The sequence below is a fragment of the Cnephaeus nilssonii genome (genome assembly GCF_951640355.1).
Source record: "Cnephaeus nilssonii genome assembly, chromosome: 3".
Classification (NCBI taxonomy): Eukaryota; Metazoa; Chordata; class Mammalia; order Chiroptera; family Vespertilionidae; genus Cnephaeus; species Cnephaeus nilssonii.
In genome coordinates this window covers 31,244,878-31,270,993 of record NC_137074.1, presented here as the reverse complement: position 1 = coordinate 31,270,993, position 26,116 = coordinate 31,244,878, and the positions used below count along the sequence as shown (strand labels likewise).

Below are 26,116 nucleotides of genomic sequence, written 5' to 3'. Positions count from 1 at the left end.
AGGATTATAATAGTTCTTTATGATCAGGGAGTAATTGAGATAATATTAGAGATACTCAGGTGACAAACATTTTAGTATTAATAGTTGTGCATTTATATAATGTATATTTAAAGAATAATTAGGGCATTGGGATTCCCTATTATAGCCCAAGATAAAGCTAAAGCAGTTAGAACTTTGAAGAAAATATAAAGGCAAATATTAAGTAAATAACAGATGGTATGTAGCTTTGGCAAAAATCACGAAGTTGGTGTTCAAATAACTGAAGTTTGGAAGATTCTGTGAAAGGGAAGATAATGTGCTTACCACCCTGCCTGGCACCTAGCAGATGCTCAAGCTTTGTTTATAACTACCACTGAATTCCGGTAGGGGAATTCAGAAATTATGGTGTAGGACTTTTCTTGAGAACCAAGAAATTGCCTAATAATGGAACCCAGAAGGAACGAGAATTTATGTAAAGCACGATGTTTCAGCTTTGTAAATCCACCCAGACTAGGAAAGAGGAGGGGTGAGCACGCGAGGAAGGGTCAGAAGACCTGCACCCTCTCTCTGAATGTGCCCAGGAATCACTGTGCGACTCAGACAAAGGATTTGGACTCAGCTTCTCACCTGGAAAATGAAGGGCTTATACATTAAATAGTTTTCTTGTAAAATGTCTAATAATATAAATAAAAGATACTTTTACCCCTTTTCTCCGATCTCACATTCCCCCTCAAAAGATCATCCTTTTATGTTTTTCAAGAACATATTCTATGAATTACATACAACATGCATAAATCAAAAAATACTCAGATTTAAGCCTTTGAAAAACATTAATGAGAGTACACAACTTCCTTTGTCACTTTAACAATGTCAATGCATGACCACATTGTTCATTTTAACTGCTGCATAGCAGCTTGTATGTATCTGATGTATATATCATGATGCATTTGAACCTATTCGGCTATTTCCCATTGAATGACATTAGGTTCTTTCCATAATTTTTGCTATCACACTCATACAAAATATCCTTATATATGGCTCTCTATATGCCTGATAAGGTTTCTCTAAGGTGGTTAGATATGTAATTATAAGTTGTAAAGGATGAATGCTCTGCCCCTTTCTATGTTTTTGTTTGTTTGTTTGTTTGTTTGTTTGTTTGTTTTTATAGCTACAGGGAGTGAGGGGTGAATAACCCACAACTCTAGGTTCAACTAGAAGTATTACCTGGATATTAGTGTGGATTATGATAAAGACTGGTTGATGCCCCTTGTATAAGTTTTGAAGTATTTTTGTACCATAGCAATGTCCAGGAGCTCCCCAACTCTTTGTTATTGCTGTCTGATATTACTTCTCTCAATAGCATAAATGATTGTGTTTATCTCTTTTTTTTGTAATATATGTTTATTGATTTCAGAGAGAGAAAGGGAGAGGGAGAGAGAGAGAGAAACATCAATGATGAGAGAGAATCATTGATAGGCTGCCTCCTGCACACAGCACAGTGGGGATCAAGCCTGCAACCCAGGCACATGTCCTGACTGGGAATTCAGTTGTGACGTCCTGATTCATAGGTCAATGCTCAACCACTGAGCTGCGCTGGCCAGATTTTTGGTTCTTCTCCTGAAAAAGCTATCCCCAACTCTTTTCACCATCAGCAGTGTAAGGGAAACCATGAATGACTCTCACAATCTGGTATGAATGACCCTGCTGGGAGCATAGGGCTCACTGTGAGTATCAAGGGACAAGAACCAGCCTGCGGAGCCTGCCAGAAGTCCAAACTGTAGAGAGATAGTCGATGGGTAGCTGACCTTGCCTCGTGTTTCCCAGCCCTGTGTCTCATTCCCCACAGATCACCGGGACCTTGGTTTTCACTGTCTTCACTGCCGTGCTGGGTTCCTTCCAGTTTGGATATGACATTGGTGTGATCAATGCCCCTCAACAGGCAAGTGAAACATTCACAATTCAAATCTCCGTTTGGCAATTTCTGTCAATGACAGAAAGATATCTGTTCCTCGTACAGGGAAATGAAGTGTGTCCACGTGGGGAGAACATGGGGTGATCCCAGCCTTCTGTCAGGTATCGTGTGTGGTTCCAGAGCTCAGAACTTGGCTTTGATGCCTCATCACTTGATAACCCTCGGAAGAAAGTAAACAGCAATAATTCTTGATCTTTGACTCTGACATTTGCTGAGCTCACAGAAAACTTTAGTCAGAATACCATGTGCCTTAGGTTATCTTTTTTAAAGTTTGAAAGCTTATTTATTGCAGCATTCATTCAGACCTCTCAGCCATACACAAATGAAAATATCAGGGAATAGGAGAAAGCCATAGCAGGATATGTTTCATTCTGTGCACAAGCATATTGAGCACCAACTCACTGTGCATCAGGAACTTTAACATGTTCTGCCCGTTTCAGCCTCCCAATAGTCTACTCACACCCATTTCCTGGCCAGATTAAAACCATTAGAACAGGGGTCCTCAAACTACGGCCCGCGGGCCACATGCGGCCCGCCGAGGACATTTATCCGGCCCGCCAGGTGTTTTTGCCGCCGCTGCCTGTCCTGCTTAGCAGCCGACTTAGCAGTGTGCATAGGAATTTGTTCATAGTTGTTTTATTTTAAACTATAGTCCGGCCCTCCAACGGTCTGAGGGACAGTGAACTGGCCCCCTGTTTAAAAAGTTTGAGGACCCCTGCATTAGAAGCACTAACATTAAAAAGATTCTAGTTCTTCCCTGTACTCCTGTCTCATATAGATGCTTCCAAGTAAAATAATACAAAACATTTAAATAATAGTCAAGAAGTCTAACAACATTTGGATTTTCTCTGTGATGATCATTTGGATGAGTTTGGTTTTTTTTAAATATCAAACAATTTCTATCTTTTTTTTTTCCTCATTGATTTTGTGCATCTCTACTCTGATATCCAGTGAATGGACAGGAGAGGGATGCCATTTTTCTCAGTTCCCACAACCTGTAACGAACTGGGGGAGAGGGGGGTCCAGAACTTGACTCGCTCTACCCTAGTTCAGACTGTCAGGTCCCTTAATGTGGAATTGATGTCTTGTATCACCAGTGCCAAGCACAATGATTGGTGTAAAGAGGGTGTTCAATAAAGTGTTTAGTGAAGCGGGGAGAGTCAAAGAAAGAGAAAGGGAGGGAGAATGGACGCTGCGGGGAAGGCTGGCATAAGGTGCAAGTACAAATATTTGTTAGGTGACTTCTACAAATCGATCATATTTCATCTGCTTCTTTTACAACATTAGACTCCAAGAAAAATGCAAGATCGCTGTAGGGTGTGAATGTGTGAAATGTGTGCTGGCCAGTCAGTCCATCATCTGAAATGAGTCGCTCCTTAGACCAAAAGATGTGCTCTGGTTAGGTGCCACACATCTTCATGAGTGTGGCAGGCCTTGCTGAGGTTGAAAGATTTAGGATACAACACTGTGTGGAGTGGGGTGAGGATGGGAGGGGGCTATCTATTTTCTGTGGGTGATGACATGTGCCAATTTAGCAGGTTTCCTGAAATTTGGCTCAATATCACCATAATTGGTAGAGCCTCTTTTCCTGGAAGACTATTTCAAATTCTTATTTAAACCATCCATTTCCGTCTTAGAGGGGAAATTAATCCAAGGTTTCCCTCCTTCAATCACAGACCTGAAGACCAGGATTTCCCACTGGCATCTGGCTTAGTGCCCTCTTTATAGCCACTTCCTTCTGTGTTTAAACAGTGTTACATTAGAAGAGTCATTCGGGCCCATTAGTTTTTATTAGCAGAAGGACATTTGGAATTATTTTAGGGTATTTGTAAATCACACCTTTTATGATTATGAAGACTATACATGCCCATTGCAGAAAGAATTAGGAAAAAAATCACCGTAATTATTCTACCACATAGAGCAAACTGCTGAGAACATTTTGGGTATTTCCTTACAGCTGTTTTTCTGTGTAGGTTATCCATATAGCATGAACTTCTAATGAGGCAAATGTCTTGGTCAGACTTCTTGTATAACATGTCAATTGCTTCCCTTACTTAGCTGATTTTTTGCAACCTAGGACTTTGTCCTTGACTAATCAACCTAGGGCCGCTGCACTCCAGGTCCTTGTCAGAGATCCTTGCAGCTCAAAGTTGCTGAATAGTGACCAAAAAGTCATCGGGAGGAATGGCATGGAAGGAAGATAGCCTGAAAGTATAATTTACTCAATTATACTTTCCTATGATTATTGCCTCTACTGGGCCACATTATAAAGTATGGCTCTGTGAAATTTAGTTTTGAACATTGTTCATTCTGTTACCCACTGAACTCTGTGAGGTTCTATAGGTCTCAATGCCTTCTCAAGGGCCACTGAGGTTTTCTTAATCTTTGGAATTTATCAGTATACACAACTAGAGGCCAGGTGCACGAAATTCGTGCACGGGGGGGTGGGGTGTCCCTCAGACCAGCCTGCACCCTCTCCAATCTGGGACCCCTCGAGGGATGTCCGACTGTCCCACTGGGATCGGGCCTAAACGGGCAGTCGGACATCCCTCTCACAATCCGGGACTGCTCACCTGCCTGCCTTCCTGATTGCCCCTAACCGTTTCTCCCTGCCAGCCTGATCACCCCCTAACCACTCCCCTGCCAGCCTGATTGATGCCTAACTGCTCCCCTGCCAGCCTGTTTGCCCCTAACTGCCGTCCCCTGCAGGCCTGGTCACCCCTAACTGCCCTCCCCTGCAGGCCTGGTCCCCCCCAACTGCTCTTCACTGCAGGCCTGGGTCCCCCCCATCTGCCCTTCCCTGCATGCCCGGTCACCCCCAACTTCCCTCCTCTGCTGGCCTGGTCCCTCCCAACTGCCCTCCCCTGCTGGCCATCTTGTGGTGGTCATCTTGTGTCCACATGGGGGCAGGATCTTTGACCACATGGGGGCAGCTATATTGTGTGTTGGAGTGATGGTCAATCTGCATATTACTCTTTTATTAGATAGGATAGAGGCCTGGTGCATGGGTGGGGGCCAGCTGGTTTGCCCTGAAGGATGTCCTGGATCGCGGGGGGGGGGGGGCGGGGGAGGGATTCCCTTGGGGTGTGGGGTGGCCTGTGGTGGTTTGCAGGCCAGCCACGCCCCCTGGTGACCCAAGCAGAGGCCCTGGTATCTGGGGTTTATTTATCTTCTTCAATTGAAACTTTGTAGCCTGGAGTGGAGCCAAGCCTTCTGCTTGCTCCGTGGCAGCAGCCATTTCTGTTGGGACTTATGTATCTTCTATAATTGAAACATTGTAGCCTTAAGCAGAGGCCTGGGCAGGCCAGGGTGTGGGGAAAGCTTGGCTTCCTCCATTGCTGGAGGCAACCCTAGCCTCCCGCTCTTTCCAGCTCCATGCTGCCGCCATTTCTGTTTGGATTTGTTTACCTTCTATAATTGAAACTCTGTAGCCTTGAGTGGAGGCCTAGGCCGGCAAGGGCAGGCGGAAAGCTTGGCTTCCTCCATTGCCTTGGAAACCCAAGCCTCCCTCCTGCTCTCTGTGGCTGTAGCCATCTTGGTTGGGTTTATTTGCATATTTTCTCCTCATTGGCTGGTGGGCATGTCTTATGGGCATGGCTTATAGGTGTAGTGGAGTGGTGGTTAATTTGCATATTACTCTTTTATTAGATAGGATTGTTTTCTTCTATATGCTTTGGCTGCTAGGAAGTTTATTGCTCACTTCTAGCAAGGATATAGCACTGAGTGTTTGAATTTTGTATACTAAATTTATTTTGGGCCTCATCTTATCTTTCCCAATTTTTTCCTTATATCTACTTTTGTGTTTCCATTAAAATATTTACATAAGTCCACTTAAATCCTCTTGTGCAGGGGTAACACTGGTGCAGATTTGTATCTTTTTAGCATGCAGAATATTTTCAATTTGAATAGTAGAATAAAAATATATAGATTGTTTGAAATGTTTTTGTTTTCGCAGATAATAATAACCCATTATAGACATGTTTTGGATGTTCCACTTGCTGACCGAAAAGCTCTCAACAGCGATGCTATCGACAGTACAGAAGAAATGCCCAGAACCCCCTACCCAATGTATTCAATGCCAACCCCTCCACCTGAGGAAGAGTTTGTGGAAGATTCCGGCCTCATCACCATGCTATGGTCCCTGTCTGTGTCCAGCTTTGCAATTGGTGGAATGATTGCATCATTCTTCGGTGGTTGGCTTGGGGACCGGCTTGGAAGGTAGGCAAATTGCATAAGCAAGCAGAAACACAGAAACTTTCGTATTTGTGGTTTATTAGAATTAGTTTAGAAAGAAATCACCTTTTTTTTTGTGGAATAGTTTTTTATTGTTTTTTTACCACGTGATCCTATGAGTTAGATCAGTGTTGAACCAAATAATGGAAAAAGCTATTGCAGCAACCTGCTTAATTGTGGAGGTATTTACAGCAAAAGTGAATTTGGTGTGTATTTTTAGACAACTGCTTTGATTCTCTGGCTTTCTAAGTTATAAAACATATTAAGAACCCACTGCACAAATGATTAACTCTAGAGCTCAATGGAAGAGCCAAGAGTGGAATTTTTAACCTGGGAGTCTATTGTTCGCTTCACCAAATTGCTCCATTTCTCAGACATCCAGTTTTTCATCTTCAAATTAGAATTTGGCATTTGGTTCAGTCAAGTTCTAAGATCAAGTCAATATTCCCCAGCCCTCAATTGCTCAGTATACTTGGCAAGAGATTTATAGCTGCTGCTACTGCTATATCAAAGCCCCAACCAAAGATGAAGCCAGTGGTGTCTTCATTTCTCTACTCTGGTTTCTATTAGGTGTTCTGCACTGAAAACATCAGTGGAACTCCTTTACACTCACATTTTACTTAGTCATGTGACATGCTAAAGCTCTCTGGGTGCCCCCATCCCTCTAAAAAAAAATAATAATAAAATTAGAAAATCGGCTGATTATTTCTTTAAATTTGTTTTCTACTCTTTAAGTCCATCTTTTGTTTATTAATTACCTTTTTCTAGTGATAAAAATAATTATACAAATATGAAAAATTTAGAAAATTCAAAACCTTTAAAATGTAAATGATATAGGCTGATATAACTGTCTTAGTAATTCTGAATTACAGTTTGTTTAGTTTATAAAATTCCTACTTTAAATTATAATTTTATCTCTGGTTATTAAAATTCTGATAACTTCTTTCTCTTGTACTGGAGCTTTTATATAATAAGACTATAAGAAATTTCCTTAAGTAATGAGTAGCATGGGAACCCAAGTTTTATTTTTGTCCTTATTTGAAAGGGACTTTCCTCTACAATAAAAGAAAATGGTCAGTTCCTCCCATTTTAATCAACCTACTGGTGTTTAGATTAATTATTTCTAAAATAAATAAAATTAAGCAAAATTAAGTTAAAATTTAAAATATGGATAAACTAACTCTTTTAGCAGCTACTGATGTTTTATACTTCTTCCCATCCTTGAAGAAAAAATGTAAGCCCTGCTGTTCCTCATTTAGAGACAAGATTCTGAGAGGTCCAGTGACTTACTTTATATATATATGTATATATAATTTTATTATATATATATATATATATATATATATATATATATATATATATATATATATATAATTTATATGTATTTTATACATATATATATAATTTTGTTTTATACATATATATAATTTTATTTTATACATTTTCTTTTTTAAATAAATCTTTATTGTTCAGATTATTACAGATGTTCCTCTTTTTCCCCCATAGCTCCCCTCCACCTGATTCCCCACATACACACACCCCATTCCCTTACCCCCCGCCACTGTCCTCATCCATAGGTGTAAGATTTTTGTCCAATCTCTTCCCGCACCCCTCACACCCCCTTCCCCCCGAAGATTGTCAGTCCACTCCCTTTCTATGCCCCTGATTCTATTATATTCACCAGTTTATTCTGTTCATCAGATTTTTTATTCACTTGATTCTTAGATTCACTTGTTGATAGATATGAATTTGTTGTCACTTTGTTGTTCATAATTTTTATCTTTACCTTTTTCTTCTTCTTCCTCTTCTTAAAGAATACCCTTCAGCATTTCATATAATCCTGGTTTGGTGGTGATGAACTCCTTTAGCTTTTTCTTGTCTGTGAAGTTCTTTGTCTTACCTTCAATTCTAAATGATAGCTTTGCTGGGTAGAGTAATCTTGGTTGTAGGTTCTTGCTATTCATCACTTTGAATATTTCTTGCCACTCCCGTCTCGCCTGCATAGTTTCTGTTGAGAAATCAGCTGACAGTCATATGGGTACTCCCTTGTAGGTAACTAACTGTTTTTCTCTTGCTGCTTTTAATATTCTCTCTTTGTCTTTTTGCCCTTGGCATTTTAATTATGATATGTCTTGGTGTGGTCCTATTTGGATTCCTTTTGTTTGGGGTTCTCTGCGCTTCCTGAACTTGTAAGTCTATTTCTTTCACCAGGTAGGGAAAGTTTTCTGTCATTATTTCTTCTAATAGGTTTTCAATATTTTGCTCTCTCTCTTCTTCTGGCACCCCCATAATTCAGATGTTGGTGTGCTTAAAGTTGTCCCAGAGGCTCCTTACACTATCTTCATATTTTTGGATTCTTTTTTCTTTTTGTTTTTCTGGTTGGGTATTTTTTGTTTCCTCGTGTTTCAAATCTTTGGTTTGATTCTTGGGGTCCTCTAGTCTTCTGTTGGATTTATGTATATTATTCTTTATTTCAGACAGTGTATGCTTAATTTCTGACTGGTCCTTTTCCATTTTTTTGACATTCTTATTAAGATCCTTGAAGGTCTCACTAAGTTTTTCGGAGGTCTCACTAAGTTTCTCAGTGGTTTCTAGAAGATTCTTGAGTAGCCTTATAACTGTGGTTTTGAACTCTATATCCAGTAGTTTGCTTTCCTCCATTTCTTTTATTTGTGACATGTTTCTTTGTCTCCGCATTTTGGCTGCTTCCCTGTGTTGATGGAGTGGCTTTGTGTGGTAGGTGAACTATAGGGCCAGGGCTCAGCCTCCCCAATCACCTGAGGTGGACACTCTTGGTGAACCCCTTTGTGGGCTGGGTGCACAGTCTTGTTGTAGTTAAACCTTGATTGAGGCAAATTGGCTGTGAGGATCATCTGTGTCTATAATAGAAGAACTGCTGTGTTGCAGACACCCTTATTGGGCAGGACTTGCTTCAGTGAGGCTTTGGTGCTCACTGAGTCTGCCTCTTGAGTGTGTCACTTATGTATGTGAGGAGTTGAAATCTGGTGTCATCTCACACTGACCACGAGGTACACTAGCTCCTGGATCTCCAAGGAGGTGCAAGTCAGCTACTGTCTGAGGCCACCCAGCAGGAGCTACAGCGAGATCTGCAGGTTTCTCCTCTTTGTTTGGGGTTTGAAAGTTTTGGAGCTCTCTGACCCAGCTGCAATTTGTTAGGTTAAGCTGTGAAAGGGCAGGCCATTCATATGCAAAAGCCACTGCGCACAGCTAGGGTGGGTTTATAAATTAGGTGGGGCGGGGTCTCAGGGACTCACCAGGGCATAGCAAACAGCAATGGCTGCCAGTCAGCCGTCTCTGCGTTTCCGCGTTTCTGCGTCCCCGCGTCCCGCACCCCAGAGCAGTAAACAATGATTCCTGTGAGCACCTCTGCAAGAAAGCCACCTCACTTACGACCCGATGCCAGATAGTCCAGTTTCTCCCCATAGGACTCTGGGTCCCCAAAGACTCGCCAAAAACTGGAGTTCAGAGCAGTCGGGAGCTTGTATCTCCCTTTCAATTGAAAAAAAACAGCGCACCCAGTTGCCAGCCCGATTTGCGCGCACCTCCGTACCTCTGCTTTTCTGTGCCTCTGCACTTCCTACCCAGTCTCAATGAGCTTTTTTCTTTCCTTCTAGTTGTAGAACTTCTACTCAGCCAGCTTTCCCATGGTTCTGGGTGATAGTCCTTTTGTCTTTTAGTTGTAGTTTTGGTGTGGTTGTTAGAGGCAGCATGTACAGGTGTATACCTTATGCTGCCATCTTGGTTTCTCCTCCAGTGACTTACTTTAAAACATTTAATCAGTGTCCTAGTGATGGAACTAGAATGCATGTCCTCTCAACTCTTCGGATTTAACAGCAGCATCAGTCATCCCCAAAACAATGTCAAATAACCATTTATCAAATAACTTATGGTAACGAAAAGTGAGGTTTCCTCCAGCTCTTGGAGAAAAAAAAAATGATTCTCCATGAAGAACAGCCATAAAATTAAAATTTTAACTGAAAAATAAGACTAGAGAGTTCAGTCTCTTCCACATAGCTATTTTTCTGAGGTGATTCATTGAGAAATGGCATGATTTTCCTTATTGCCAGGGTTATTACTTCACCAGTTAAAAGTAAGTAAATAAAAATGTATTTTCCATTACTGCCTTTTTAAAAAGTCTTTCTTTGACATTGTATAAAGCCAATATATATGTGACCATTATTTTTCAATTTGGATTCTCAAGGTCAATTTTTCCAGAGACTCTGGGCTTACAATTTAATTACAAGGCTATGATGGGGGCGACCATGGTCTGTGCAATCCACACCAGTGTGAATCAAAGAAAGCAAACATCCCTGGTCTTGGAATGCTTTCTTTCTTTTGTATGGAAAATGGAACTCACTAAAATGAAACCTTAACCCCTGGTTTCACCCAGATCACGTCGCAGCTCTGTCACTTAATAGTTGTGTGAAAATGTGTAAGTTACCTAAGTTCTCTAAGACGTTTTCTTCCCATCTGCAATGCGGAAAAAATATATAATAATACCTACCTCGTAGCATTATTGTGCCTATGGAGTGAGAAGGAGTATAAAGGGTTTAGCACAATGTCTCTGCAGAGTGAGCAGGCAGTGAATGCAGTCTTCCTTTGTTGATGAGGACAAGGGCGACAACGATGAAAATGATGAAGCCTATGCTAACAGGAGTATTTAGAGGGAGATTTAAAGAAATACACTTAGAAATATATTTCCTTCTCCCTGATTCAACCACTTCAAGTATTTTTAAATTATTTATTCTTGGCCATTTCTTGCATCTGAGCAGAAGTTATTTTTTTCTTTCTTTCTTTTTCTTGTTGACACTATTTCAGATGTCCCCACTTTGCCTCCCTTTGTCCCCCTTCACCCAGTCCATACTCCTCCTCCCCTCAGACCATCACCACACTGTTGTCTGTGTCAGAAGTTGAAATCTAAGTTATGTAAAGTGCTCCAGCATCCATTGGTAGTAAGGAAAAAGGACTTTAGAGCAATCTGGCATCAAACATACTATCTCTTTTAAGACTTTATCTCCCTTCCCCTTGCTTTCCCCCTTCCCGCCCAATAGAATATACTATAGCTAGTAACCATTTTTAAAGGTAATTTATTGGGTTCCCCTGCCCTCTGTCCTTGAAGAGAAAAAGCACTTCACAGAGCAACACCCTGTCTTTTTCTCCACAGCTCTGACGTTGATCATCTCTAAATCACTGTTTCCCTGCCTTTAGATACTTAATAATGTCTAAATATTACTACTCTAATGAATTGCCACAAACTTAGTGCCTCAAAACTATGCCAATTTATTTTCTTGCCGTTTTGGAGGTCAGAAGCCCGAATGCAGTTTCACCTGGCTGAAGTCCAGGTCTCAGCAGGGCTGGTTCCTTCTGCAGGTTCCGAGGGAAGGATCCCTTTCCTTGCCCTTTTCCAGCTTCCATGTGCCTGGGCTTGTGGTCCTTCCTCCATTTTCAAAGCGCATCACTCCGATCTCTACTTTATCATCCCTCACCTTCTCTTCTGCCTTCCTGTTATAAGGATACTTGTGATTACATTGTTGGGCCAGGATAACCTCTTCAACTCAAAATCTTTCATTAATCACCTCTGAAAAATCTCTTTTGTCATAAAAGGTAGCATGTTCCCAGGGTCTGAGGATTAGGATGTAGACTCTTGGGGGTTATTATTCAGCCCATCGCATGGCTGCTGGGCAACCACTGCAGTATGAGATTACATAGTTTCACTTTTTAAAAAAAAATCTGTTCGGTATTAAAGATACTTGCTTAGAAAAAAGCTCACTTTTTAAAGTTTGAAACATTGAAGTAGAACAGAACAAAGTGCTTACATTCTTTGTGGCACAGGCATTTCCATACCTGTCCACTCAGATAATTTCATTGGCCTTATCATCATCGACTTTGAAGAAGGTTTCTAGTGTACCTCACTTTCCCACTTAAAAGGAATAAATATCTTAAAATGTCAAATTTCATAAGATTAATTTTGAAAATGTTTTTGTTGCTATTGTCAGCTTTTTTACATATTTTACATGTTAACATTAATGCATAGATTCTGAAAATGTGCTGACATACAATGTTAAAATAAAAATAATTATAATTCTCTATGATAAAGTTCAAAGTAAAAGTATGCTTTAATTTATGTCAAAATAATTCTTAATAAAGGAAATTTAATTTTTAAAGTTCCTTTCATTATCTACATCAACTAAAAACCTGTACCACTGAAAGAATGGAGGGGGGGTGTAAAGTAAGGTGTCATAGATTACAAGTACAGAATTGAGTTTAGCCATCACCCGGCAATTGTGTTTAAAACAATCAACTTGTAGAAAATTTAATTCATTAAGTGTTTGAAAAAGTGTGAGTCATCATCAAAATTGATTCATCTCCACCAAAATGTGGAGATCGTGAGCGTAAAATCTAGATTCTTTCATTATAAAGATTACTTATTGTTAATGCATCAGTTTGTAGATAAATCAAAGTATCAATCGTGGTTTAAGATTCCCTCAACTAGTCTTTCCAGCAAAAATAATCTCCTAGGTAAAAATATCACCATGCTCTAAACACATGTAATTTTATCAAGCTTTGATGCTAAATTTATAATCCCTGCTTTTTAAAATTTCAGAATCAAAGCCATGTTGCTAGCAAACATTCTTTCATTAGCTGGAGCTCTCTTGATGGGATTTTCGAAACTGGGACCATCTCACATTCTTATCATTTCAGGAAGAGCTGTATCAGGACTCTACTGTGGTAAGTCTCTCTCTCTCTCTCTCTCTCTCTCTCTCTCTCTCTCATACACACACACACACATTCAGGGAATATTTTGAGTCTGAGGTGGCACCACAAAAGGAATAGGCAATAGCATGAAGTTCAAGTCCTGAGTTGGGGAGGTTTGGGACCAGTAAATGGGAGATGTGAAGCTGTCTTCTTTCCCATGGCAATGACATCATTTCTAGTCATGTGACCACAGACAAATTATTCTCAGTTTCCTTCTCTTCAATAAAGAGAATATCTACCTTGTAGGGTGCTTGTGAGAATCCATGTAAAATGCTCAGCATAGAATCTGACTACAGTAAACTACCAAGAAATGCTAGCTATTATTATTATTACTCCAAAGGTGCTGTAGACAGTGGAAGATCGATACATCCAGAATCTCTAACTCGGCCGTTGTAGTCTACCTGGCCTCCTATGTATCTGTCTCTTCTATCTGGAGAGACATTGATACTGGGCCCATCTTTCAGACTATACAGCCTAGCTCTGTCAGATTTCAGTCCTGCTGGGTGAAGGGTTAAAGCAGCAGTGACCACAGGGAGAGGGAATCAGGAAGAAGCAATTCCTAGAGGAGTTCAGAATGAAGGATGGATGCCCCTCCCATGAACTTCCCATCTAAATTACTGGGATCATTAGTTCTTGGGAACAACTTTTCGAACTTTCAGAGGCAATTAATCAGCAGAGGCCTGAACAAATGGAGGATCTCTCGCTCTCTAAGACAGCCAGATCTTTAGCTTCTCAATACCAGTGATGCCCTAATAGTTCTGAGCCAAGGTTTTAACCCATTGTCCCAAACTGTAGCAATTTCAAATCACTAATTTCCATCAGGGGTAGGAGAGATGGGGCAAGGGAACAAAATGTGTATCAAACACTTTTACCTGCAAAGAGGAAAAACTATAATTCCATGCATCTTCAATGACCAGTTGAAACAAAAGTCTAAAATTACTTAATTAAATTTATCTTTTCATTATTTTCAATGTTAAAACAAAGAACTGAAAGTCAGGATAGCTTTATTAAAGTGAAAAGTCAACCCACATGTGGAAAGAGCTTTGGGTTCATACTGAATCAATTCTAGCACTGTTTCTGTCTGGTCTTAGAAATGTTAATTGAATATGAGCTTCAGTTTCCTCTTCTGAAAAACGCAAATAATAACACTATCTAAAAGTTCCAAATCATGATTTTTCTTTCTCTTTTCTCCATTTTTAAAAATAGAATGAGCCCTAAATTGTTTGGCTCAGTGGATAGAGTGTCAGCCTGTGTAATGAAGGGTCCCAGGTTCGATTCCGGTCAAGGGAATGTACCTTGGTTGTGGGCACATCCCCAGTAGGGGGTGTGCAGGAAGCAGCTGATCAATGTTTCTCTCTCATCAATGTTTCTAACTCTCTATCCCTCTCCCTTTCTCTCTGTAAAAAACTCAATAAAATATATATATTTTTAAATAGAATGAAAGCAATAACAAAATAGAACTGCCTTATGACCCAGTGATTTCACTCCTGGGTATTTATCCAAAGAAATCTAAAACACTAATTCATAAAAATATGTGCACCCCTATGTTTATGGCAGAATTATTTACAATAGCCAAGATATGGAAGCAACCCAAGTGCCCATCAACAGATAATTGGATAAAAAAGATGTGGTACATATATACAATGGAATATTACTGGGCCATAAAAAATAATGAAATCTTGCCATTTGCCACAACATGGATGGACCTAGAGTATTGTGATGAGTGAAATAAGTCAGTCAGGCAAAGACAAATACCATGTGATATCACTTACATGTTGAATCTAAAGAACAAAATAAGGGAACAAACCAAACAGAAACAGACTCAGAGATATTGAGAACAGATTGATGGTTGCCAGAGGGGACTGGGTGAAAAAGTTATAAAGAGATTAAGTACAAATTGGTAGCTACAAAATAGTCACCAGGATGTAAAGTACAGCATAGGGAATATAATCAATAATATTGTAATAACTATGTATGGTGCCACATGAGTACTAGAATTATCCTGGGTATCACTTTGTAAATTATATAATTGTTTGGCAACTATGCTAATATAAATTAATAATGAATGTCAAAAAAAATCAAATGTTATCTTTGCAAATGCAGTGTAAAATCTTTAAGAAATTTTAGTTTATTAAGTTATAAATAAAACTGATTAATAAAATAAAATTTGTAAGTAAAAATGAAAACTTCAAGAAAAATCTATGTTTTAAATTTTCTAGCTCTAATAAATTAAAATTAAAGAAAAGTTAAAAAGTACAGTAACAAATAAAATATTTTTGGTAAAATTGAAAAGAAATTATATAAATATATAGTGAAGCATATCACAAGCAGAGCCCCCTTCCACCTCTCTATACCACCCACCACTCTAACAGTGATCTTGAAGCACCTCCACATTGTGGAAACTCAGATAGAGCTTGTAGCTCTCGTACTAACACTCTATTGCACTGTGATCTTAGCTAAGTCATTTCTCACCTTGATCAATAATGATGTTGGCATAGATACGTTCTAATTCCCTTTAATCCCATGAGTCTAGATTAAGAATATTATTATTTTTTAAGAATATTATCACATTATTCATTCTCTTTTCTTAAGACATCTAAAGGCATTATAATGTAAGCTACATACTAACAAAATAGATTTTTTTAATTGAATAAGACAATAAATAATTGCCAAATACTTGACTAACCATTTCTTTCTCTTCTTATATCCAACTACAACTTTATTTGGCATCTATCAACAAATATCTTTGCATAACCACTGTCTATGTTGAGAACAAGGGTTCTTCCTTTCAACAGACTCAGAAGAGACTTCCAATCAGAGTATTGACTATACGTAAGCCAAATTACTGTTATTGAGATAGTCCTGGCTTTATTTTAACATTTATGTTCATGTCTCATGCAGGGCTAATTTCAGGCCTGGTTCCAATGTACATTGGTGAAATTGCTCCAACCACACTCAGGGGTGCTATTGGCGCTCTTCACCAGCTGGCCATTGTCACGGGCATTCTTATTAGTCAGGTAAAAACTCTCATCCCTTACTTCATCCATCCTCTACTTTACCCAACTTTTCCCTCCATGACTGTCCACTCTCACTGTAGACAAACACAGAAAAACAAACAAACAAATAAAACAGTTCCACCAATGGTAGTGTAGGTCATATAGAGGCATAGACATTTTAGCTCAAAGCTAAATTATTACTACTCCAGTCCTCACTTTTCATCTTGGAGTTGCAGTTGGGATGGCCCTTGAGGTGACCTGGAAGCCAGATCTTGAACTTCTGGAGCTATTCTAGAATTAACTTATTCCATTTAGATTTAAAGGAATAGGGAACTTCACATTTTTGGCTTTCTGAGTTTCCTTTGAGTGCCTTACTTGGAAATTTAGTATGTAAGTGATGACCAGTTCTGGTCAAGCTGGCTCTATCTTTCTCTTCTACCCTGTGGTCTCAGAAGGAACCCCAAACCTATAACTATCCAGAGGGTAAACTACTGCAAGAGGAATCACAAAGCTGTTCTCATTAGAGTCATTGCTCTATCTGTATAACCCCATTCTACTTAAGTTCTGGGAAATTTAAGAATAAATTTTTAACAAAGGTCTGAAGTCATACACAATTTTTTATGTTGTTTTAGATATCAAATATGTTGTTAAAAGTTTGGTTGATTCCCATCCTAAATGTCCCATAGGAGTTCATGAAAACAAACCTAGGTGGATTCTTTGTAAAATAAATAGTCCCTAATTTAGATAAGGTGAGATACACTAGCATTTTGATGCATACTTGAATCAAAATTGTCAGGGATTACTATTAAGTAGTCAATATGGTTATTCAACAGATTATTGCAGAAGACAGATCCAAAGTGTCCTGTGGTTGATACACTTCCCCTACCTTTTCAGATAGTTGGCCTTGACTTCATCCTGGGCAATCGTGAGCTGTGGCACATCCTGCTTGGTCTGTCGGCCGTGCCAGCTATCCTCCAGTCTGTGCTGCTCTTCTTCTGTCCAGAAAGTCCCAGATACCTTTACATCAAGTTGGATGAGGAAAACAAAGCAAAGAAAAGTAAGTCTATGGGTGGTTTTGCCTCCTACCCATTGTTTTGGAACTATCAGCTAATGAGAAACAGTGGGCGTGAATGGTTACTCATCAAACTGGTCCTAGTGCTTTCCAAATGAAGTCAGTGATTACATGGAAGAAGAGCGTGCAAGATTGCTTTAATATCACTGGTACATGCCATTTTTCACCCAAAGACAGTCACTCAAACCCAAGTCAGAAGCCTACCTGCAGTGTACTAGACTCAACCACGGGCTTCTAAAAGACCTTTCCAGCATTATGTTTCAGGGATAATGAGGACCGTAGTTCTCTTTGTCATCAGATGAAGCCAAATGTTCTGCTTTTTTGAAATAAAAAAGTAGGATTTAATTTAACAAAAAAGAATTCCCAAAGAGCATGTTATTAAGTAATAGAGAGGCTATGCAGAACTGTAGCTCTTTTGTTTACATACTAAATATATATTTTTTATCTGAGCTGTATAAATGTAATCATTTTGGGGGACAGGTTTGAAAAGACTCAGAGGAGGTGTTGATGTCACCAAAGACATCGCTGAGATGAGAAAAGAAAGGGAAGAAGCATCAAGTGAACAGAAAGTCTCCATAATTCAGCTCTTCACCAATTCCAGCTACCGACAGCCTATTTTTGTGGCGTTGATGCTGCACATGGCTCAGCAGTTTTCTGGAATCAATGGGGTAAGTTTAAGATCACCCCCAACTCTTAAGAGCAAAGTGAATTCAGATAGAGCAGGAAAGGGGTATAAGTTTAAATAGCTAAAAGACATTTTAAAATCTTAACAGCACATCTTACTCCAAGAAAATATTGAGTGAGCAATAATTTTCTGTTTTGCCTCATCTGCTTTCTAAAATTAGCTTACAATTATTAAAAATGTCAATAACCAATGTTATGGTATGTCTATTAAAATGAAGGTAAAAAGGCAAAAGTCATAATAAATACAAAAGAGGGGAAAAGAGAATAATTATACCAAAGAAAACTAAATTACAAAAGGCTTCTAGAGTTGAGTATCAAATTTGGGATTTATAATAGCCTAGGCCACAAGAGTCCATGGTTCCCTCTATTGAAATGAAGTATACCAGATATCCAGGTGCCAAAAAGTTTCCTGCCATCCAATAAACTTTTACTCTATTTGGGGAGACAGCACATACACACAAAATAAACAATAAAATGAAATGATATGATATGGTGAGTGAGGGTGGTAGAAAAGACATGATTGAAAAACATACTGAGTATTAAACTTGCTGGCTTTGGGTTTTTGAATTGAAATCCTTGCATTACGCAGACTAAAATTGTTTTACTGGCAATTAGTTACTGGAAGAAAATAATTAAGCATTTGTGAAGAAACTAAACAAAGGAAATAACAAAGCTGATTCCGTTGCTGTTAAAAATGTGCTTTGGGCTTCCTCTATAGTGAGCCAATCTCAGATCCACAAAGGACACCTTGGGAGTGACTGAGTGGTGGGCAGAGACTTGGAGGAGGCAAAGAAAGTAATACCTGTGACGTGAACCTCACTCCACAGGCTGAATATTGCTCTGTTGTGGTCTTCGTCCTCCTTTAAGGGTCCTTGATGTTTCTTTTTATCTAATACTCTTTATAACTTCGGGGCTCAGAGACCAAATTACTATCCCCTATCTCAGCTCTGCCTGTACATTCAATGGCACCATACTTAATCTCCCTGAGCCTCTCTGTGTTAGCTTCCATCCCAGTGCCTGACTTAGAAGCATCCAGGAAACACTGGACTTGAGGCTGTTGGGCGGCCTAAAAATAGTGGGCCAGTGTGCAGTGTGCTGTAAGCAACTCCTCAATGAGTCCAGCCTGCACAAGCCTCCTGAAGCAGCCCTGTCTGCAGAAAGAGGGCATGTTGTATGGGGAAAGAATGACAGGGGATGGTAGGACATCAAAAATGAACTAAAAGACTATTATAAAAGTAAAAATGTAACAAAATAATAAAGGCTGTTAGAGAGGTTGTGAACCAGTTCTCTCCATCTCCACTGAAATTAATAGAACATTTTGGATTAAATGCAATGCAACCAGAACGCTCATACACACTGGAGAGAGTGTGAACTGACACAACTTCTTTGAAAAACTGTTTGACAGTATCCATCAGCTAAGCATATGCATACTCTAATGTCCAGCAAGCCTATTCCTAAGTGTAAATGTATGCATATTTCACTGAAAGGATTGACCTAGAATGTTCATAGCAGCACTATTCATAATCACCCTAAATGGCAACTACCTGAATACCCATCAGTAGTAGAATGAGTAACTACATTGTTGTATATTAATATGAAAAATACTATATAGAAAAGATAATGAATAGTCTACAAATACAGCTATAAATTATCCTCACAAAGGTAATGTTGCAGCCAGATATTAAATAATACACACTATGTGGTTTCATTGATACCAGTACAAGACTAAGCAAAATGCATCTGTGATGATAGAAGTTGGAAGAGTTTCCTTGAGAAAATAAGGTGATATTTAGGGTGCTTTAGGAAAGCAAGGAAGAATTTATTTCCTAATCTGGGCATTGGTTATACAGGTGTGTTCACTTTGTGAAAACTATTTGAGCTACAACTTATGACATGTGTACTTTTGTGTATGTATTTTATACTTTAACAAAAGGGTTAAAAATTTTTAAAAAGAAGGAAATGCATACGCAGTTTTCAGCTAAATATAAAAGGACTTTTAAGCAATCAGAAGTTTTAAACACTGAAGGATAATTGTGGTTGCTTCTTCCCTAGCAGGAGAGGACAGATAAAATCTTTAGGAATGTCTTCTAGGGACCATGGTTACATAGAAGCACCTAAAGACAAACAACTTAAAATATATCTTGCTTTAAAGCCATCAGTGCTAAGCTTCTTAATTAAGGCTAAACTGTTATCACTTTGCAGATATTTTACTACTCAACCAGCATTTTTCAGACAGCTGGACTCAGCCAACCTGTTTATGCAACCATTGGAGTTGGTGCCATCAACACAGTTTTTACTGCTCTTTCTGTAAGTAAAATACCCTAAACTATTCTGCTTATTTCTCAGTCTAGAAGTGGGAGTTTTAAAAAAAAACAAAACACCCTTGTGATCTAAAAGTGGTCAATGACATTGTCCTCATGCTCTGGGTATGTAAAACCAAGGAGATCATGGGAAGAGTCCTATATGTAAATAACAGCCACTGTATTGAGATGAGGCATCACTGAGCAGATTATCTGGTTCTCTCTGGTGAGAACTGGTTTTCTTTATTGGAAGGGATGCCATTAGTCACTCATTCATGAATTAATACCTCACTTGGGGGCACAGGACTTACTCCTTGGGTTCCTTCTCCTTTGCTCTATACTTAAGCCCCTTGGGTTTAGCCAACGGCTTGTCATTCCCCTCAATACTGGGTCTCATACCTAGATTCCTCTCCTTTCATGGTTGAAATTCTTTTTTAAAAAAATAAATGTGGTCCTCTGAATTAAAAAGCAAGCCTCTAGTAAAATTAAACAAACTCAACAAAGTCTTATGATAGGCCATTGGGTGGAGCTTCCAAGTAGCTCACAAGGCCATAGCTTGTGGTGATGCACCTGTTGTGTGGTATTATGAGAGGATGGAATAGAAGTGGTGTATAAGTTGAAATGTTATTGTTATTTTTGAAATTTTATTTTTTAGAAGTGTCAAATGTTATTTATTTTTTGGGGGGGAAATCCAACAAGGGGAAGAGGTTGTGTACTCTTCATAATGCCAAATACCTTATATAAAGAATTATTTAGTATCTTGATAATAATAATATTTAACATAGCAATCTAAGAATTAAAGCACACAGATAACAACAACAACAAAACTTCACAGCTAATGTAACTCACTCTAAAATGGGGGTAATTGGGCTTATTTTTATCTTGGAATGCAGGATGTTCAAAAAGCTTGTGCTTTTCACAATACTATACTCAATATACTTTAGCCTCTTGTTTTTCATTCTCTGCACAGGGACTTTTAACTATTAACTTAGGGTGGTCAATAAATTATAGCCTGGCCACCTAGATCAAAAGGCAGCTTTGTCCAGACCTTGGAAAAGCGGGGGAAGAGCAAATAACATGGGAACACCAGTGGGTATGGAGACTTGCCTTTAGAGATAATGCATTTTCAAGCCAACGGGCTACTCTGAACCAATGAAGGCCTGGTACTGGGATGCCATCCAAGGGACTATTTGCATTCTTTTGTCTCCTGGGATAATATTTTTTTACAAACCCCGCTTCAACATATTTTTCTAATATAGGGATTATGATTAAAACATTTTATGTGTAACAGGATTTACTATGTAAAGCTTCAAGTTGTCAAGACTAGGTAACCCAAACTCTAAGAGTGCCTTAAAGGAAACTACTGCAGAATTTAATTTTTTGTCTCCCACCCTGCCAACTCCTTTGGAGTGGGAACAATGACTTGATTATTTTGAATATGTATACCTCTATAAACTTTATCCATTTATTCTGTGAAAGTTTTTGAGCAAGTGACAACTTTTTAAAAATCATCTCTAATCAGAAGTCTAATTACAAATCACCCTCCAAGACTACAAATAACATTTTAAATTTTTAATTTTATATATATATATATATCTTTGAAATTTCGTTTTAAAGTACAAAATGATAGCCCCTCAATCACCCAGTTGCTCTCCCCCAAATTAACCAATGTTAACAAATCCATGTATCAAAATAAAGATATGCAAATAGGAATATCCTATATAATAAAATCCTAATATGCAAATCGACTGAACAGCAGAATGACTGGTCGCTATAACACACACTGACCACCAGGGGGCAGACACTTAATGAAGGAGCTGCCCCCTGGTGGTCAGTGCACTCCCACAGGGGGAGCACTGCTCAGCCAGAAGCTGGGCTCACCACTGGTGAGCGCAGCGGCAGTGTCGGGAGCCTCTTCTGCCTCCCCAGCAGCATTAAGGACCCTCAGGGTCCTGGACTGCATGAGGGCACAGGCCGGGCTGAGGGACTCCCCCTAGTGCACGAATGTTATGCACCGGGCCTCTGTATTATAATACACTAGAGGCCCGGTGTATGAAATTTGTGCACGGGGCGGGGGTCCTCTCAACCCGCCTGCACCCTCTCCAATCCAGGACCCCTTGGGGGGTATCCAGCAGCTAAACATCCTTCTCACAATCCTGGACTGCTGGCTCCTAATCGCTCACCTGCCTGCCTGCCTGGTCGCCCCTAACTGCCCCCCCCCCCCCCCCGCTGGCCTGATTCCCCCTCACTGCCTCAGCATGCTGGCCTAATCACCCCTAACTGCCACCACTGCCGGTCTGGTCGCCCGCACCTGCCCCCCCGCCAACCTAGTCGCCCCTCACTGCCTCCCTGCCAGCCTAATCGCCCCCAACTGCCCCCCCTGCTGACTTGGTCACCCCCAACTGCACCCCTCCCACAAGCCTGGTCGCCCCTAACTGCCCCCCACTGGCCTGGTTGCCTCTTACTGCCTCCCCTGCCGGCCTGGTTGCCCCCAACTGCCCCCTTCTGCTTACTTGGTCACCCCTAACTGCCCCCATCTGCCAGCCTGGTCACCCTCAACTGCCCCCCCCCCCCCCGCTGGCCTGGTCACCCCACGCAGCCTGCTTGTTCAGTCATTTGGTCATCCATCACTAACCCCCCTGCCAGCCTGGTCGTAGGCAGCCATCTTGTGAGGGCATGAGGGTCAATTTGCATATTACCTCTTTATTATATAGGATTAATGTTTCAACAACTTGGAAGGAACATAATCAGTCTTTTTTTTTTTTTTCTGAATGAGTATTTTGGAAAAGAGAGAGACTTTCCTGACTCCATTTTGAATTATGTTCCTCATTCCATGTTTTCTTCCACAGTAATGGGCTGGGAGAAGAGAGCCTATAATCTTGAGAAAGAAAAACAAAACAGGAAGAAATATGGAAGGAACAGGAAGGCATGCTGGGTCTGGGGGAGAAGTAGTGCCTACTAAGCTCTAAGTAGGCTTCCAGGATCTGAGTGACACACATTGTCTGGGACAAAAGGGAGAGTTAAGGTCAGCATACCTCTCCAGCCGCTGACCAAGTCTTACCCTGTGTCACATTCCTCCCTGCACGCTCACCTGACCTCAAAAAGGGAGTCTGACTCAATTTTCAAGAGAGTTTATTATGCCGTTGGTAATAATTGTTCAAAATCAGGGGAACAAAAGACAGAATAAAAGCCCTTGTTCCTAAATAAATCCTTCTATTTTCTTGATAGTCTGACATGGTGTCATCAAGTCAGCTTAAAAAGTCAAATAAAGAGAGAGAAATTTTATGAACCTGTATTTTTTTCTCTCTCACTTCCTTCTCAACAACTAAATGTGGGCTCTGTGCTTATCATCCTAAAATGATTTGAAACTCTGATTACAAAATGCCTCAGATGAAAGGGCCTTTCATTGTAGGTGAAATGAAATATCTCTCAGATATTTTCAGAGCCAGAGCTCATTGTGCTAAGGGTATTTGATTGCTATGGATATGCATGATGGATTTATGAACCTAGCCAATTTACTCACCAAAGTGAGAAAATATGACAGGTAGTTTTGTGTGTGTGTGTGTGTGTGTGTGTGTGACTCACCAACCTTGCCAGTCTTCTAAAGATCAAGCAAGACTCTATCCAGCAAACTCCGGTCTAGGCTAATCATAAATCTTAACATTAATGCAAAGGTCCCCAAGCCCAAAGGAATCAGTGACGTATCTCCAGACTTAGAATAAGAAAGCACTTTTACCTTTTGCTTTAAAGTCTTACCTTTTTCCAATGAACAGTTCATTCCCAGCACCAGGTACATTTGGGCACACCAGAAAAATGAAGACCTGGCTATTTTGGTAAAGTTATCAAATCCCATATGTTGCCAGGTGCGTGGTCATAATTTTACTTCATTCGCAGTGAGAAAGTTGGATGAGAATAGTTGACACCTCAACCGTTGTCTGCAGTGCACAAACCCCCAGGAGAGAAACTAATGTCATTTTAAACATATAGGAAAGCCATTGGAAGCTATCTAAGATATATGGCCTCTTAATACCCAAAGTGAGAACCATAGAGCGGTGGTAACACTGTGGTTCTTTCTCTAGAACGCCGTGTTCAAATCACTGTCACTAAATGAAGCAAGTGTTGGTTAATAACCTCTGGTCACTGAGACCAGCTCTGCTACCCCTTTCTCAGTTCCACATCTGTAAAATGGGATAATAAAACTGCCACTTTCCAGCTTTATGAGTTAAAATGACCTCTTTGGCCCTAGCCGGTTTGGCATCGGCCTGCGAACTGGAAGGTCCCGGGTTCGATTCCGGGCAAGGGTACATGCCCGGGTTGCAGGCTCGGGGCGTGCAGGAGGCAGCCGATCAATGATTCCCTCTCATCATTGATGTTTCTATCTCTCTCTCCCTCTTCCTTCTTCTCTGAAATCAATAAAAATATATTTAAAAATAAATATTTTTTTTTAAATGACCCCTTTGTCAGTAAAAACTCTTTAAGCATCAAGCCTACATGTTTTAAAACTTTCCCAGGTGTTCCTCGTGGAGAAGGCAGGTCGACGCTCTCTGTTTCTGATTGGAATGAGCGGGATGTTTGTCTGTGCCATCTTCATGTCTGTGGGACTTGTGCTACTGGTGAGTTTGGCTTTTTGGTTACCAGACGATAGCAATCCTGTGCTCCATGTTAAAGTGCTTTGGATGTCAAAAACAAACAAACACCTTGAGAATAATTTATGAAGTAAAGCCAGAGAAACATCATATAATACAAAGGAGAAATGTAAAGAAGAGATAACTAGTTTGGGAAGGGGGTGGAGGGGTTAAAGACTGAACATTAGCAAGTAAGTTGCCCCCATTACCCAGGGAGGCAGCGTAGCAAATGCTCAGAGGGTAGGCTCTGGGGTCAGCCCCAAACTGGCTCCAATGCTGGCTCTGCTATGCAGCTGCCCGTGCGACCTTGGGCAAGGATCTGGCCCTCTCCAGCCCAGCACCCTCAAGCACTACGTCACATGCACCCTACCAGCGCCCTAGGTATTAGAAGGAGCAAAGGTCATTGGATCCTTACCCTGCCCCTTTCACAGGAAAAAGGTGACTAAGAATCATATAAAATCCTAATCAGGATTTCCCTGTAATGGAGCTCAAAAGACTTAAGGATGACTCAGACTAGAACAAACTTGTCTCCAACTAGAATAACTTGTACTTCATTGCACATCATCACCAAGGAGAGAGCCATGTTACCATTAGACTCAAGGGAGGGTCCACTTAGCTAAAGGAAGCAGCAGCCAACGATCCCAGTGCTACTCTTGTCTTGTTTTTCTCAGAACAAATTCGCTTGGATGAGTTACGTGAGCATGGTAGCCATCTTCCTCTTTGTCAGCTTCTTTGAAATTGGGCCCGGCCCCATCCCCTGGTTCATGGTGGCTGAATTTTTCAGCCAAGGACCACGCCCTGCGGCTTTAGCGATAGCGGCATTCAGCAACTGGACCTGCAATTTCATCGTCGCTCTGTGCTTCCCCTACATCGCGGTAAGCAGCCCAAGACCGTGCAGACTCCCTTTGCAGAATTCAGGGCCCAAAGACTGCTAACGGGGACTCTGTTTCTTCTCCACGCAGGACCTCTGCGGACCTTATGTGTTCTTCCTCTTCGCGGGAGTGGTCTTGGCCTTTACTCTGTTTACGTATTTCAAGGTTCCAGAAACCAAAGGAAAGTCCTTCGAGGAAATCGCGGCAGAATTCCGAAAGAGGGGGGGCGCAGCCCGCCCACCGAAGGCTGCCACAGAAATGAAATTCCTTGGAGCTGCGGAGACTGCGTAGAGATAACCTGCTTTTGTATGAACAGAAACAGGAAGGAGGCTATGTGTTTTTACAAGACAATTCTTTGAGACTTTTATATCTCTATCTTGAAGTGTTGTTTTATTTTTTTAAAAAAGAGCTTTTATGGGCGCTGATCAGAAAGCTCATCTAATATTACCAAAGAAAGTATTTTTTTTAAGTTACAGAACTATTTTTGATAGTAAGACTCTGTAATTAAGTAAACCTAAAAGTCTAGCTCATTTCCCTACACTGAAGGGCAAGGACATTCTAATGTTCCTAGTTCTATTCTTTATAAGGAGGTCCTCCTGAAATGGA

At 40.3% G+C, this 26,116-nt stretch overlaps 1 protein-coding gene across 1 annotated transcript; it reads left to right on the top strand.

The window, feature by feature from the left end:
* Positions 1–1,647: 1,647 nt before the first annotated feature.
* On the top strand, positions 1,648–25,801 carry SLC2A2 (solute carrier family 2 member 2; the record flags this gene model as incomplete). Its single annotated transcript, XM_079767269.1, has 11 exons — positions 1,648–1,668; positions 1,826–1,918; positions 5,907–6,169; positions 12,810–12,934; positions 15,863–15,978; positions 16,852–17,014; positions 17,510–17,697; positions 19,916–20,020; positions 24,525–24,626; positions 25,310–25,513; positions 25,601–25,801. 11 exons carry the CDS (start codon positions 1,648–1,650, stop codon positions 25,799–25,801), a joined length of 1,581 nt encoding a protein of 526 aa, XP_079623395.1.
* Between the last annotated feature and the right edge of the window lie 315 nt (positions 25,802–26,116).